Here is a 16,296-nt window from a genome sequence, read left to right on the forward strand (position 1 = left end):
CCTCACCGCATAATCTGCACCTCACCTCGCCTTCCCCGCTTGTGTGGGTCTTCTGACTCGTGTATACTCGCGTTGGCAAGAACTGCTCGTACAGCTCGACGAGTCCAGCAATTGTGTGATGGGCATTTCTTCCACTCTGTGACCCACCAGAAACACCCATCGGCACTCAAACTCTCATCCTCCAGCCTAGTAGTTGTAACACGTGCTGTTTGTCTACTATCGGGAGACGTAGGAAACGGTTCTTGATGAGACACGGCAAAGCTTTATTTTAGGTTGTCGTGATCAAGCATGTCTAAAGAATGACTGAGGATCTCAATACACTCACTGAAGAATCATGCGGTCATTGTATGACAATCAAGTGTCAGGTGACTTATGAAATAACGAGCTGTTGATAACATATCGTAACATCCTTTCCCTTTTGAAAAGGAAGATGAAGAAAATAAAACTATCTCATCTCAGGCAAAAAGAATGAAATCGGCTGAATGGGAAATAGGGGTATAAGCTTGACAGCATGCAATACTCAATAGCAGACATAGTCTTTCAAATGTTCTGGAGGCCTTCGAGTTCGTGAGGGCCTCGCCGGTGGGGGCTCTTCATTGACTTCGAGCGGCTGGGGTTTGCTTGATTTGTCTGGCGAGGTCTGCGACGGGATGCTTGTGGTTGGCGCTTCAGGGCTTTCAGCATGCTTGTGCGACATAGGATTGTTTGACGGTGGTGATCCGTGGTCCTGTTGAATTGTCGGTGGTGATTCTTGAGTCTTTCTCAGGTGCACGCGGTTACGACGGTATGCTCTACCATCCGAAGTCTCCACGGTGTATGATCGTCGGTCATCTTTGTTGATCACCAGCGCTTTCCGCCATTTCTTCTCACCAGGACGTAGCGGTCTCATCCGCACAGTGTCACCCTTCTCTAACGGTTTGAGGTCTTTCGCGGTGCGGTCGTAGTACCACTTCTGTTTCTGCTGACGCTTCACAACCTTCGCGCGGTCGTCAGATGGCTTGCTGCTTTGCGGTTGTAGAAGCTGACTCACTGTTGGAAGTAGGGTCTTCGTTCTTCGACTCATTAGGCGCTGAGCCGGGCTTGACCCGATTCCCTGTTTAGGCGTGTTTCTGTAATCCAGGATCGCTAGGTAAGGGTCATTGCTAGCTTCGAATGCTTTGCGGAGGAGTTGTTTTGCTGTCTTCACAGCAGATTTGGCTTTCCCATTTGTCTTACTGTTTCCAGGGCTGATGGCGCAGTGTTCGAATTCCCAGGTACGAGCGAACGTTGCGAATTCGCTACAGGAGAATTGAGGGCCGTTATCCGACACAACTTTGTCTGGGCATCCGTATCTGGCAAAGTGGTTCTTGAGTTTCAAGATGACGGTTCTTGCCTTGGTGTCGGGGAGCTTGTCCACTTCCCGGAAATTACTGTAGTAGTCTCCTGTTACTAAGTAGCTCTCGTTTTCGAACTCAAAGAGATCAGTGACGACCTTTTCCCAAGGGCGTACCAGTATTTCGTGTGGCATGAGGGTTTCTTTTGGTTGACTAGGGTCATGTGTTCGGTAGATTTCACATGCTTCTAGTTGTTGCTTTATTTCTGCTGACATTCCGGGCCAGTAGATGTATTTTCGCGCTCGTCGTAGACACGATTCTGTTCCCATGTGTGAGGAGTGAAGTTTGTTCCTCTTTTGCTTTCTTAAACTGGCAGGAATTACTAATCTTTCTCCTCTAAGAACTACGTCATCTTGTACTGTCAGCTCATCTCGTAGGCTGTATTAAGGGGTTGCTTGCGACGGTAGGTCGCTCTTGTCATTTGGCCATCCCTTAAGGATCAAGGACTTCACGACCTGCAGGGTTTGGTCCGCGGCGGTTTCTCTTTGGATCTCACTTAGTTTCTGATCACTGACAGGCAGAAGTTTGGTCATGTTCACTAATTCGAACTCTTTGACGTCTTCTCTACCAACTTCGGGAAGGTAAGCTCTTGAGAGAAGATCAGCGATGTACATCTTTGCACCGCACTCGCAGTGAACATCAATGTTGTACTTCTGAAGCCTCATCATCATGCCTTGTAGGCGTCGAGGTATGGATGATAACGGCTTCTTGAGGATGGACTCAAGCGGTTGGTGGTCGCTTGTTACTTGGACAGGTCATCCAAAGGTGTACTGATGAAATTTCTCAAGGGAGAAGACTATTGCCAACATTTTCTTTTCTATCTGGGCGTAACTTGTCTCAGTGGCAGTCAGGGCACGGCTGGCATATGCAATAGGTTTTCCTATTTGTAGCAGGGCAGCTCCAAGACCCTTCTGACTTGCATCGCACTGTGCGACAAGCTCTTCCTTAGGGTCGTAGTAGCTAAGAATGGAAGCCTCGGTTACAAGCTTTTTTAATTCTTTGAACGCTGTCTCTTGTTCTTCGGTCCACTGCCATTCAGTATCTCTTCATGTTAGCCGCCGTAGAGGTTCTGTGACATCGGCTAGGCCTGGTGGGAATTTTGCAAGATAGTTAACGAATCCGTTAATTCTCTGTATTCCTTCGACGTCTTCAGGCTTGGGCATGTCTCGTACAGCTTTTGCTTTATCTGGATCCATTTTAACACCATGTGGAGTGAGTACATGTCCCATGAACGGAACTTCTTTTCGTTTCAAGTTCAACTTGTCTCTGTTGAGCGCAATGCCACGCTCGCGGCATCTTTGTAGTAGGGCTTCAAGGTTTCTGTTGTGGCTGGCAGTGGCTTCTTGCTCATTGCTTCCAACGCCGTACACTAAGATGTCGTCTGCGATAGCGAGCACTCCACTTAAGCCTTCTAGTGCTTGGTTAACTCTTTTCTGGAAAATTTCTGACGAGACTGACAAACCAAATTAAGGGCAGTCGGCGCTAACGGTATCTTCCAAGCGGTGTTGAGAACGTAGTGAGCAGGCTGGACTCGTGGTCTAGAACGCAGTGCCAATAACCTGAACGCAGGTCAACTGTGGAGAAGACTTTCGCTTGAGATAATTCGGGAAGAATTTCATCCAGTATTGGTATCTGATAGGTTACTCTTTTCAACGCTTCGTTGAGTGGTCGAGGATCGATGCATACTCTCAGTGCACCCGACTTCTTATTAGCGACTGCTAAGCTGCTCACCCATGGTGTTGGCTCTTCTACCGCTGCTAGGATTTCTTGCTCAACATATCGATTTAGCTCTTCTTTCAGGTCGTCCTTGAGTGCTGTAGGAACTCTTCTAGTTGGAGTGATGACAGGTTTAACGCTGTTGTCAACTTCTGAATGGATTTCTCCAGGTAAACTTCCCACTGATCGGTCAAATACGTCTGAATATCGCTTTATCAGTTCTTCGTCAGTTATCTGCCTAACCTCCAGTTCATTCTTTCGGGGTGGGGGCGTGGTCATAATGAAGTTTTCGTTATTGACAGTGATAAGCTCCATTTGTTAAGCTGCTCTTGCTCCGACTAAGGGTGTTAGATCCTTATGGACGACAACAAACTCCACAGAATACTTCTTTCGTGTTTTCGGATTGCGCATGGTGATTCTTGCCGTTCCGATAGGTTTGACGTGTGATCCATTCCACATTCGCAATGTTTTCATGGTCTACTTGATTTCGTGACCTTGTGCGTGTTTCGCCGGAATGATATTGATTGCTGCACCACAGTCAATCTGAAAGTTGATCTTTTTCTTATCAATAAGCATCTCGGCATAAATTTCTTTGGCGAACCCTACAGCATGGACGTCAGATTCCCTATAATCTGGAGCAACTCCAGCGAGAAACTCGATGTCGCTTTCTTCTGATGAGAGTTCCTCAGGCGTCTCAGAGATCCTGTGAACTTCGCGTGATTTGGATTTTCTGCAGACACTCTTAAAGTGGTTTCGGCCGCCACATACGGAGCATTTCTGTCCCCAAGCAGGACACTTATCTTTCAGTAGCACGTGTAAGCCTCCATAGAAGAGACATTTCTTCTGAGGTTTACCAGGCGGTTTCTTTGGCACATTCCGTTCATTTTTCCAGTTTCGTGAGGGTTTTCGGCGCTGCTTGGCTTCTTCGCCGAGTTTTTGAACGGCATCCGAGCCAGAAATAGCTTTCATTTGAGAGGTTGTGGCTTCATTGCTTCTACAGGTATCTATACACTGATTAAGTGTAAGGCCTCTAACTTGTAAGAGCTTTTTTCTGATGGCATTGTTGTTTACACCTAGAACAATGCGATCTCTGATAAGGGAGTCACGCATGTAATCAGAGAAATTTCATGACTTGGCTAGATTACGAAGGAAAATGACATAGGCGTCAATGGATTCCTGTTCTACTTGGTTGCGGCTATTGAAGACATATCGTTCGTACGTTTCATTTGTCTGGCCAAGTATAAACTCATCAAACTTTACTAAGACTTTCTGTAAGGTTTTGTGGTCGGTTTCATTCTCGAACTGAAAACCATTGTAAATTTTCAGTATTTCAGTTCCTATGCAATGCAGAAAGAATGCCACCTTGTATTCCTCTGTTTGCGAGTTTAACCCAGAAATGAGAAAATAGTTTTCCCATACCTGCCTATATAATTTCCAGGCGTCCGCCAGATGTCCTGAGGTGTTCAGTTTTCCAGGGGGTTTAAGGCCATGGGCTGGGGAAGATGAGATCGTTTGCGTGATAGGCGCTGTCCCAGCTCCACTGGATGTAGAAGGTGTTCCGAGAGGTGCTGAAGAAATCGCTGTAGTTGCCGTCGTGGTCGTAGCCGTCGTGGTCGTAGCCGTCGTTAGCATATTCAGATGAAGGATCCGGCCGCTGCCACCATGTAACACGTGCTGTTTGTCTACTATCGGGAGAAGTAGGAAACGGTTCTTGATGAGACACAGCAAAGCTTTATTTTAGGTTGTCGTGATCAAGCATGTCTAAAGAATGACGTAAGGATCTCAATACACTCCCTGAAGAATCGTAAGGTCATTGTATCACAATCAAGTGTCAGGTGACTTATGAAATAACGAGCTATTGATAACATATCGTAACAGTAGTCACTAGACGCCCTTGCCATCGTTGGTTTCTGATCTCATCCTCTAACTTCTCAATTTGGCACCTCCGCACCTCTTTCTTGATCCCTGGCGCGTGTTACGAATCCAACTCCAGCCTAACTCCTCCGAGCACTTGGCCGCTTCTTTAAAAATGGACCTACGCCCCATCCTTGCTGGTTGCTCTTCAAACTCCATGACGAGTTAACATGAGCCTCGGGCTCGGAAGATTGCGCAAGCACTTCCCACCTTTTCGACATTAAATAAATCATTACAAACTCCCGTACCATTCCCAGTGCTCGATCTTCATTATCATGGAGTCTAACTGCACCCTTGATTTTTGTGGCTTTGTACTCCATTTCAACAGAGCGCAAACCCCGCCCAACTTTACTTCTTGGCATATACAACAATGCATTCGAACTATATGGGTGTCTACCCCACTCTCAACAACAATCTTGCGCGCTTCCCTATCGATCTTCTTAAGTTCCATCACGGACCACTGTTGTGTCCACATAAGATATCCAAGAACAGGCAATGCAAACTGATTGGACGCTACCACCCGATTGTAATCGGACAAGGGACTTGTCCAAATAACTGACAATTGTCTGAGATACTCTCTTGCTGCACACTCCAGGACCAACTTATCCCTCTGCCTAACACTCTCAAGTACTCCAAGGAACTTGTACCGCTCACCGTCATCAAGACATGGTATTCTAGTCGACTCCACAACTCTCCCCCCTGAGAGAGCAGTCACTTGTACCCCCCGTTTCACATGGGCCACCGCACACTTCTTTAGGTTCCACTGAAGCCTCACATCCTCCATAGATGACTTAAGCATCTTCATAACTCGTTCAAGCTTACTCTCCGATGCAGCGAAGATCTTAAGATGATCAATATACAAGAGTCCCGTAACCTTGCTGTTAATAGGTTTGGACATCCGGTATCCTTCAGCGGCTCTGATCTTCCATGCAACTGGGTTCAAGCGTACGGTGAACAGCCTCTGGCACAATGCATCCCTCTGTAGTAACCCTCTGTTGAACTTAATCCTTTCCGAGGTCTGTCACCCTTCCCTTGTGATCGCCACTACCTTTGTGTTCCAACTCTTACACAGTTTAGCAATGACTTTACACAACCATGTGGGAAACCTGTGTAACGTCATCACCCCATTCAACCAACTATGATCTACAGAATCGTACGCCTTCTTTAAATCAATCCAGGCCACGCTCAAATTCCGCCTCCTCCTATGACAATCCAACGCAACTATTCGGTCGATCAATAAGTTGTCTGTTGTTCCACTGCACCCTGCCCGTGCCCCCCTCTGCGCACCCTCCATCAGATCGTTCTCCTCAAGATGCTGGTTTGTTGTGACAAGCAGACACGAAGTGAACCACTTATAAAGCGTGTTTAGACAAGTGATGGGTCGTTGGTTGTCGCTGGTAAACTCTCCAGGTTTTGGGATTAACGTTGTTTTCTCTTCACAAATCCAGGCTGGATACTCTTCCTCATACTCGGAGATCACACGGAATGACGAAATAACACCCTCATGCAGCGCTTGGGCACGTTTCTACAAAAAATTGGCGATACGATCCGGTCCAGTTCTTCTTCCGCGCGAAAACGTTTACAGCCTTACTTGTGACTAGGTCCCAGGCCTCCTCCACTAAAGGAGGGACGTGATCGTGAATAATTGTAGCGTTGCAGTTGTGTCTTCCGTTGCAGTTATGTCCTCACAACTAATAACCAATAGAATGAGGTTTTATTTCTTCCAACAAAAGGCGTTGTGAACGTGTCTCTTGCTTGTCACTTCCCAACTAGGGGAGGGATGCAATGTAAAAATATTAATTGTAAGAAGATCGTTAAGATTTCCGCTCGAAGGTTAAGAATTTCACGGGATATCCTTGTTTCATGAGCTATCCTTGGTGTCGTTTGGGACACTTCGGATTGGTGAAAGATGAAGATTCTGGTTGCGTTTTTAAGTGCGAATTATAGGCGAAATTTTCTTCGATACGTTGGAAAGCTTAGGAAGACGAGAATTTGACATTGCCTCGTGGCTTCGATTCCCTTATTAGTTTGGAGTGCGTTAGTGATCGAAGTTGTGCTTTTCTATCGGAACTAGTACGGTAAGGTAAGGTTTCGGTTGCACTTCATGCTAGTATTTTTGTTAAATTTAAATATTACAACCATTCTTCAAAGATCGCGTTCAAGTTCGGGCTAAATACTGTCAGATGTATACCGATAAAGCGTCCGAGTAACTACTTACCTGGATTCAATGAATCCTTCTGTGTCGAGGGATGATTTTTTTTATTATTATTTTGTTTGGGACATGCAAAAGTAGATGATACATAATTAAAAAACGAGACAGATCTCCATGTTTCAATGACCGAAAATTTGTGATTTTCTTCCGGCCTCATTATAATGTTTATTATGTTACATGTAGCAATCTCATAGTGTCTACATTGATGGTTATTATGGAGACAATTGAAGACATGTATTCATTGTAATTGTATGGGACTACGCAAAAATTCAATCTCTGGTATGACACGTATGATGAAGATCTGGTATCTTTTATAAAGGATAGGGTGCTCTCTCCCATGCTCTCCAGCAAGAAACAGTTGGGTTACAATGCATTAAATCATTCTCTTTGCTCGCCCAAAAGAGGACAGATTTGCAGCAAAATTACTCTTCACTTAATAATATGTGCTTTTTGATTGAAATCAGTGGCTGACGTGAGCCACTTTCTTTCTTTTGATCTATTTAGAATAAAGCCCTTTGAACTAAATCATAAGGAATATGATAATAATATGCATGTATTAAGGCTTTGTGCAGGGGATCCTACAAAGTACCGACTAAAATTATTGACTTCACCCGGGGATAGCCTTCCGACAACTACCCCCCGATCAGTGAATTTCAGAAAAAAAGAGGTAAATTCTGGGCATTCATGCCACAAGTGGATAATACCCGAAGTTCCGATACGATATCTTTCAATTTGTCAATTTTTTTTCAACAAATTCTAGGAAAACGGGGTAAAATCTAAGAGTCCATCCTCCCTGATGAAATAGTTCCCAAGTTGCTATATCCAGTCTTCAATCCGATTTTCCATTTCTTTTTTCAATGAATTTCGGAGAAACGGGATTTATTCTGCGAATTCATCCGCAAGTGGCTAACACGCTAAGTTCCCATATGCCATCTTTACCCCGATTTTCCATTTGATCACCGATCGAATTCGAGAAAAACGGGGTAAATTCTGAGCCTTCATGTTACAGGTGAATAATACCCGAAGTGCCCACATGCTATCTTTATCCCGAATTTCCAATTTTTTTCTTAGTGAATTTGACAAAAAAACGGGGTGAAGTCTAAGCGTTCATCCTCCGAATTAATTAGATCACAAGTTGCCATAGCCAATCTTTAACCCGATTTTCCATTTTTTTATGAATTCTAGAAAAACGGGATAATTTCTACGAATTCATCCGTACGTGGCTAACACGCTAAGTTTCCATATGCCATCCCCTTTACCTGGTTTTTCCATTTGATCAGCGAATTCTAGAAAATCAGGGTACCCGATTTTCGATTTGATCATTATGTGAATTTGTCGTAAACGGGGTAAATTATGACAAATCCACCCAAAAGTACAACAAATCCGACAATAATTTAGAATCAGTACTAAAAAAAGAGCAGCTTAAAACAGCGGAACCGGACCGTAATGAAATTTAGAGACAGAACTAAAGAAAGTACAGCTAAAATCAGCGGAACCGTAATAAAATCACATCACAATCTACTATTTCAAATTTCACAATCTACTACTTCAGATTTTTGCCATACAGCAAAAACCTACGATATTCGAAATAATCAACTGAAGGCCAAACTTCTGTGAAAGAAGGAAGACTTCGTGACGCAGACAAATTATCAGAACTTTGACCTCTCAGTCGATCTTACCTCCGACAGATCAGCGAAGCGTCAAAAATATATAATTTTATGCCGACGAACCATAATCTACGATCTTCAACTATTCAAGAAAATGAAACAATTGTGATATGGGTAAAATGTTGTCATTGAAGTCGCAAGTCGAACAATGACGTCTGTAAATAAAGCAAGACTGCAAATGAAGCGTGAACAATAACGCATCCTTTGGTCAAAAGTCGCTTTGTTATTTACGTAGCAAGTTGCTCTTCCATGTTTAGGACGTTTAGATTAGAAGAACGATGCGATCACACGGCGTTAACGAAGGAGTGATAGAACTTCAAGGAAAGTAATGTGAGAGATTGCGAACAGCGTGTTTTCCTGAGATCAGTTGCAAGTTGCGTGTCAAATTTTCTACTTATCCCGACCCCCTTGAATGAGCACTTTTGCTTGAAGACATAACTGCAACGGAATCTCTAAACCAGTCCCAAGTCGCGTGTCGCTCCATAGATCACAGGATGTGATTGGCCATTGTATCACATTACGTCAGAGGACATATCTACAACAAGAGGACATAAGTGCAACGGTACACCCGTCCTCTTGCTAAATCTCTCTAATCTCTCTAATGCCGACCCTGGACGACGCCGACACCGCGAAAATACGTTTTTGTGACGTCACAGTAACTGGTCAGTGGTCATCAACTTTAGGCTGCCAAGCGCTCCCAAGCGCTTCCGTATGTTGAGTTCGATGAAGACATCGGCCTTTTGCGGGGTTTAAAGTTGGAAAATATGATACTTCTCCTTGTTTGTTATATTTGATCCTTTGAATGGGTTTTTAACACTAAAACCACGTCTTAACAAATAGCGGTATAGGGGAGTCATTTTGTTTGGAGTTGTGTGCAGTTTGCTGACTTAAGCTGGCCGTCCAGTTACGAAGCGCGATCTTGGTTCTTCAGTCGCCCTCGCCTTCAGAGTTGTCAAAAACAGCGATAGTTATCCAGACAAAGCAGGAGATTAGTTCTGTAAGATACTTTTCCAGCGAGTCTGAAGACTGGTTGTATTTTTAAGTGTTATTAGCATGAAGTGATACAGGTAATTATTGTGTTGTGAAAATATTCATACACTCACTTTGCGCCCACGTGGGGTGCCTTTTCATTTTGCTAATTGTTCGCTTGGATGAGAATTTTACCTTTATAGACTGATTTTTCGCCATTCCACCCTTCTGATTTTCTGTGCCTTTAAAAACGGGTGTCCGTAGTCAAAATATGAAAAGAATTGTTCATTTCATATACTTGCAGTTTTATCAACAAGTTATCTCGTGAAAAGGCACAACAAAACGTTCTAAGGACATGTAATAGAGATCTACTATCAATGCTGTCAATAAAGGCTTAATTCAAGATAAATTATAAATTAACCGATCATGTTGGACGGTCTCAAATATTGCATATCTTAAGCGCCCTCAATCAATCGCCTATATAATAACCTTTGTCGAGCCTTAGCGCAGCAAACAATTCACAATTTCTTCGATTTCCACTTCCTTTGTAAACATCACTAAACAATCGTTATTCTGTTGCAACAACAGCTACTTTAATTTCCCAAACAGCTCTAATTTTTGTGGATGCTGTTAGAACAGCATCCTTTATGCCATCGCATGTGTAAGGTAACAAAAGAAACTTCGGGAGCCAATAATATCACGAGAATTGCAGTCGATTTAACTCAGTAACATTCTGATGGACCTCGAGTAGTTCTCGGTAGTCCGTCTTTTCCACGACTTTGGACGGGTCTCAATGATCGCCAACGACTAGGATACGGATATATCCGATCTTCCAAATATGGTTGGCGATAAATGTCTGCAAACGCTCGGAATTGTTTTTGGCTGCTGTACCGATGGCGCCCGAAATGACAAGTAAGCCACGTTTATTGATGACGAGCAGAACAAGCGGCGTAGCGGGTGTACGAAGTGATAACGATATTTGGTAAGTAAAAATGTTTTCTCTCTATTAATTGTTACTCACTCAATCAGGCGCAGCTTTCGAGGAATACGTAACTCGTATGTTTGTAAAGAACTGTTCGACACTTTCCGCACCATTCGAGATTTTTTGAAAGAGATTTAGTGAATGGACAGACCTGTTTGTTTGACAACAGTTATCGAGCAACGAATTCGAACATTGTCAAAACTTTGGCGATCCACTATTCTTTTAGTTTGAGCACAATTGACTTTCATTCAACGTTTTTGTTTAGAAGTACTCGTGGACGATGTGCTGGACATTATATCTGTCAAAAGGTTAGCCGCGTTTCCGTAGAAAAGCGCTTAACAGGAGTTGTCTGCACTAGCTCCGATTTGAGGATCGTCCCGATCTTTTGGGACGCAAAGAAACTCCTCTGTGAGACAATGAACCTCCTTCGGGAGACAATGAACCTCCTTTAGGAGACAATAAACCTCCTTTGGGAGACAACGCACACTGATGAGACTTCATGCAATGTTGCTTATGACAAAATATTTGACAGAAACGATAGTGTGGATAAGTCTTTTGACCGTGAAGAAATCAAACCGACACATTTTGTTCGAAGCAATGTGGTTGCGAAATGCACCCTTGTTAGAGTATTCCTGAAAGCTGTGCCAGGTTCTGTTAAACACAATTCAGCTATTGATTGTGTTACAAAAGTACCAATAATCAGTGATAAGGAACTCAAAGGTATGAAAAACGATCTGCAATTTAGATCACGTACACCGTTCAGGCGACTAGCAGTAAAACCATACAGATCTCGAGATAGAGAACCATCTAGAATATCACTGTGAAAAGTTATCCAGTCATTGAAATTTCCAAAATTGAGATCAAAAGTGAAGAATTTGCTCAAAAAATCAGTTCCTGCTTCATCTGTTTTACACAACATTGCTTGTAATTATAAATTGTGGAAAATCAGACATACTAAAAGGCAAACAAGTTTCTCTAGTAATTATCTTTTACGAGCTAAGTGTGCCACTTGTTCATTTGCATTTAATGCATCAAAAAGAAATCTTTTACTCTCTGGAGATGTTGAATTAAATCCAGGTCCTGTTGCAAAAGGCAAAACTGGTTCATTGGCTTTAGTATCCAATACTACAGGTGATTTGCTCTTAAACTACAGGCTACTTAGACGTGGATTAAGACCACTTGATGTTGGTGGAGGAGGCGACTACTTTTTTAAGTCAATATCACACCAGTTATATGGTGACTCCAACCATCACCTAGAAATTAGAGCATTGGCTGTCTAGCATTTGAGAAATAATCCTGAGCGATTTATAGAAAGCAATTTGGATGGATCATGGTTAAGTTATTTATCTTGTATCTCTATTCAAGGAACATGGGCTGAGAAACTTAGGGAAAAAATACTGAAACAGATTCCACTTGATCAACCAAACAAAACAAGTCAATTGCATACAGTGTTGCACCTAGCTGTTGGTGAAAGAACAGATATCTCCCTCAATGTAAGAACTGATGATGGCTTGACAAATGGAGCTGGTAACATAATCAAACTTATTCAAACACAAGAAACTGGCAAACCTTCAGGTATTATTTGGGTACAATTTGATTGCCCTGATGTTGGTGAGAAAACAAGACATGATAATAGACATCTTTATAAGCAAGGCATTGAACCTACATGGACACCCATTAAACCAGTTACATCACAGTTTGCAGTGGGTAGAAATAGAACAGCACAGGTCTTAAGAAAACAATTTCCACTACGTCCTGCTGCTGCAAAAACCATTCACAGGTCACAAGGTGATACAGTTGATAAAATAGTTGTCAACTTTGATGCAAGAAAAGCAATACCTCATATTCACTATGTAGGTTTAAGCAGAGTAACAACAATAGAAGGCTTACACATAATAGACCTTTGTGAAGACAAAATAGCTGTAAATACTGATGTACAGAAAGAAATGGAAAGGCTGAGAACTGAAGCTAAATTACATTTGTGCATAAATCCCGTTTACAATGCTGATCAAGTGCTATTAAAAGTTTGTTATTTAAATGCAAGGTCTTTACATCGACATATTGAAGATGTGCAAAGTGACCTGAACTACAGTAGTACTGATGTAAATATTTTCAACAGAGACAAGATTCTGTCACTCTGATGATGAGAGTGCATATATTATTGATAACTATAGTTTGTTTAGAAATGATGGTACAGTAACAACTACTAATCTCCGACCATATGGAGGAACAGCAGTTTATAGTCGCGTTGATTACTATCCTGGTTATCCGTACTCCTGTAATTCTCATGGGATTGAAATAACTGCTATCAGACTAATGACTGCTCCACACATACACATATTTGGCATATATCGCTCACCTAGTGTACCCATAGTGCAAATGTGTTCTACATTATCCAATGTTTTATTTTCACAGGCCTTGCAACTCAATGTTTTAATTGGTGACTTTAATATTGACTGGCTAGAAAATGCAGAGAGAACATCACTGTATAACTTATTTGTAAGAGATCATGGATATAAACAGCTTGTATCATCTTACACCACAGATAACAAGACTTGCATAGATCATGTTTATACTAACATCCCCATATCAAATATTAAGGTAGAAGTACTTGAAACATATTTTACAGATCACAAGTCAGTTTGTGCACTTGTTGATTGCTTTAATGAGGCAGTTTAACTATTAAACTGTTTTGCATGAAGAGAGAGAAAGAGATATTCCTGATTTTCTAATATTCTGGTACATGCTCATACTACTCATGAACCTTCATTATGTTCATTGACTAGGAGCTTTTTTTACGGTAATGGCATTAAACTGAGAAGAAACAAATTAGCTATACTTGTACTTGGACATTTACATTGTACGACTCTACATGACGTATATCAAGCACATTACAAACTACTTCATTTTGCTGCAAATATGAAAATTGGTCAAAATACTGTTACTTTTATTTCACAGTACAGTTGTAACTGACATTCCAAACATGGCATCAAACTCAAGGTAAGCTCTTGTGTCCTGATAAGACCCTAGCAATCTCTTAATACATTAACCCATTGCCATTGAAGCTAATGAACACAATTACATTCATTTACCCACAAATTTAATTCTCTCTCATTTTTCTTTTCTTTTAGTAAAAGTACATCAACAACAACAAAGAGTAGCAAAAGTAAAGACTCAGGTAAAAAAAAAAGCTTTTTTTATAAAGTAAATGGTTTGAACCCAGGAGTATCAATAGTTTGTATAGTGTGATCCGCGTGAAAGAAGTTCTAAAAATATGTTGGTGAATGACATTTTAACAACCTGTTTGCAAGTCATCTTTAGAGTCAAGTAAGTAATAGTTGTCAGTTGATGATGTTGTAAAGTTTGATCCATAGACCACTTTCATAAATGGCTGCCGGATGAAAATTCTTTTGTTTAAATTTAAATTAGCCCTTCTGGCCTTGCTCGAGATAATGTATTCTTTTGAATTTTGTACCGGAGAACGAGGTCAGAAGGGCTAATTTAAATTTAAACAAAAAAATATTAAACCGCCAGCCATTCATGAAAGTGGTCTATGGCCAGTTAAGCCATGATCCAATTGGCTGTAAGACGTGTGTAGTTTGTCAACAGTCATTGGTCTGTTGTGATCCATCTATTGTTCATCAGTTTGTTTATGTCATTAATGAGTCCTTGGTAACATGGGTAGTTGTTGACATCTGTTGAGAGATGTGTCTGTGTTCTAAGTTAGTAAACCAACTTTCCAAAGTCAGTTGTGGAAACTAGTTAGTACTGTATGTTAAGCATTTAGCAGACTCCCATTCAGGATTCTGTGATTAATATGTCAGTCATCTTCATAAATGTGATAGTTTACATCGCCATTTCTAGTCGCTTGTTTATTCTCAGTTAGTCTTGTGTTAAGGTTCCTACCGGTCTCTACAGTGTAGGATGCTAAGCAGTCAACAGAATGGCGGGGGGGGAGGGGGGGAGGAGATATAAACCTTGTCTGCAACTATAGAATTGACTGAGCCACAAATACAAAATTACTAAATTGTTCTTCTATTTTTTTTTCTAGACGAATCCATAGAAGGATATGTACATTTGTTAACAGAGGTTCAAACAGCAAGAAATTCCACTACTAACTACTTCAACTGCCACATTCAAACAGGGCAAGAGGAAGCAGTACGTACTGTATGCTATTCACCTCAAAAACGCATGAATTTAAACCAAGCATTCCTTAATAAATCACCAGTGAAGATTATTGGAGTGAAACAAACACCATCAAAAAGGTTCCATACACGAGAAGAAGAATTTACCATTGCAAAACAGGCAAAAATTTCTCCAGTTTCTCTGTCATTTTCTTTTAACGAAAGCTTTAGCAACCAGCTATGCACAATTACTCAAGCACTAGGAAAAGATCTATACGAAACTGTAGATGTCAAGGCCAAAGTCCTCAAGAAGGCGGAAAATAAACAAGTCATTATAAAAGATGGTGAGAAGGCAAAATATTAAAGCGATTGTCTATAGCTGATGAAACTAACTCGGTAAAACTGGTCTTGTGGGAAGGCATAATTGAGAAAATTCATGCTGGGAAAACATACCACTTCAAACAATTGAAACTTGGCATTTTTGATGATGTCAAGTATTTAAATACTAGTGAAGCCACTGACCCTCAAGAAATTGATGATTTACAGAACGTCAATCTGACCACACCAGAAATAAAAGACAACACCATTGAAGGCCGCTGCATTGGTGTTCAGATCAAGCGAACTGCCTCTTGCATAGTATGTAACATGACCATCAACGAAGCACAACTTGAAAGCGAAACTGTAACTTGTAACAACTGCAACATGACTACTCTTTCAAGCATTTGCAATACAAAATTAGTTGCTCAAATTGTCATTCAAACTATGCAGGAGAAAAAAATTCTCAAATTTACCTGCTTTAATGATGCCATAAGCAGCTTCCTCATAACAACCGACTCCCAGATGTCATTATCTGATATCCCACTAGAAGACTTACAGAAAATCATGTTGCAGGCAGGGAATAAGAAAATTATAGCAGACAAAACAACTCAAGTAATTTCACAGTTCCTCCCCTTGCATTGATATTAAGATTAAAAATACATGTACAGCCAATAGTGAATCACAGATTTAAGGAAAAGTGTAACTTGTACCAAGTGCAACATAACTGCCCTTCCAAGTATTTGCAATACAAGAGTTATCTATTTGCTCAAATTTTCGTTCAGTCCAGGGCAGATAAAAAATGCACAAGTTTACTTGCTTTAATAATGCTATAAGTAGCTTCCTAATAACAAAAGACTTTCAGATGATGTCTGATATCCCATTATAAGGCTTGAAGAAAATTATGTTACAGGCAGAGGAAAAAACCATGCAATATACCAGACCAACAACTTCAGTGATTTCGAAGTTCCTCCCTTATTAAGTGATATTAAGATGTATGAACATTAACTCTCCTTTTCTTAAA

The 16,296-nt window shown here is 41.4% G+C and overlaps 2 protein-coding genes across 3 annotated transcripts in view; one reads left to right on the forward strand and one right to left on the reverse strand.

Annotated features, from left to right (window-relative positions):
- Positions 1-3,566: 3,566 nt before the first annotated feature.
- LOC111344101 (uncharacterized) lies at positions 3,567-4,199 on the reverse strand. Its single transcript, XM_022951298.1, has one exon. The coding sequence runs from the start codon at positions 4,197-4,199 to the stop codon at positions 3,567-3,569; it is 633 nt and encodes a 210-aa protein (XP_022807033.1).
- Positions 4,200-9,013: 4,814 nt separating this feature from the next.
- LOC148718399 (uncharacterized) overlaps positions 9,014-16,296 on the forward strand; it is a 7,870-nt gene continuing 587 nt past the window's right edge. The window contains exons 1-5 of one of the 2 annotated variants that reach the window (XM_088741677.1): positions 11,099-11,141; positions 12,199-12,408; positions 13,797-13,833; positions 13,965-14,011; positions 14,885-16,296. The exon at positions 14,885-16,296 is cut by the window's right edge and continues 587 nt beyond it. In XM_088741677.1, the coding sequence (XP_088597803.1) occupies positions 11,114-11,141; positions 12,199-12,408; positions 13,797-13,833; positions 13,965-14,011; positions 14,885-15,321 (759 nt within the window). In that variant the 5' untranslated portion in view covers positions 11,099-11,113 and the 3' untranslated portion in view covers positions 15,322-16,296. Of the gene's footprint in view, positions 10,834-11,098; positions 11,142-12,198; positions 12,409-13,791; positions 13,834-13,964; positions 14,012-14,884 lie in introns of those variants that run through there. The other variant, XM_088741678.1, reaches the window with a different exon arrangement.

This window comes from Stylophora pistillata, chromosome 12 (genome assembly GCF_964205215.1).
Source record: "Stylophora pistillata chromosome 12, jaStyPist1.2, whole genome shotgun sequence".
NCBI classification, from domain to species: domain Eukaryota; kingdom Metazoa; phylum Cnidaria; class Anthozoa; order Scleractinia; family Pocilloporidae; genus Stylophora; species Stylophora pistillata.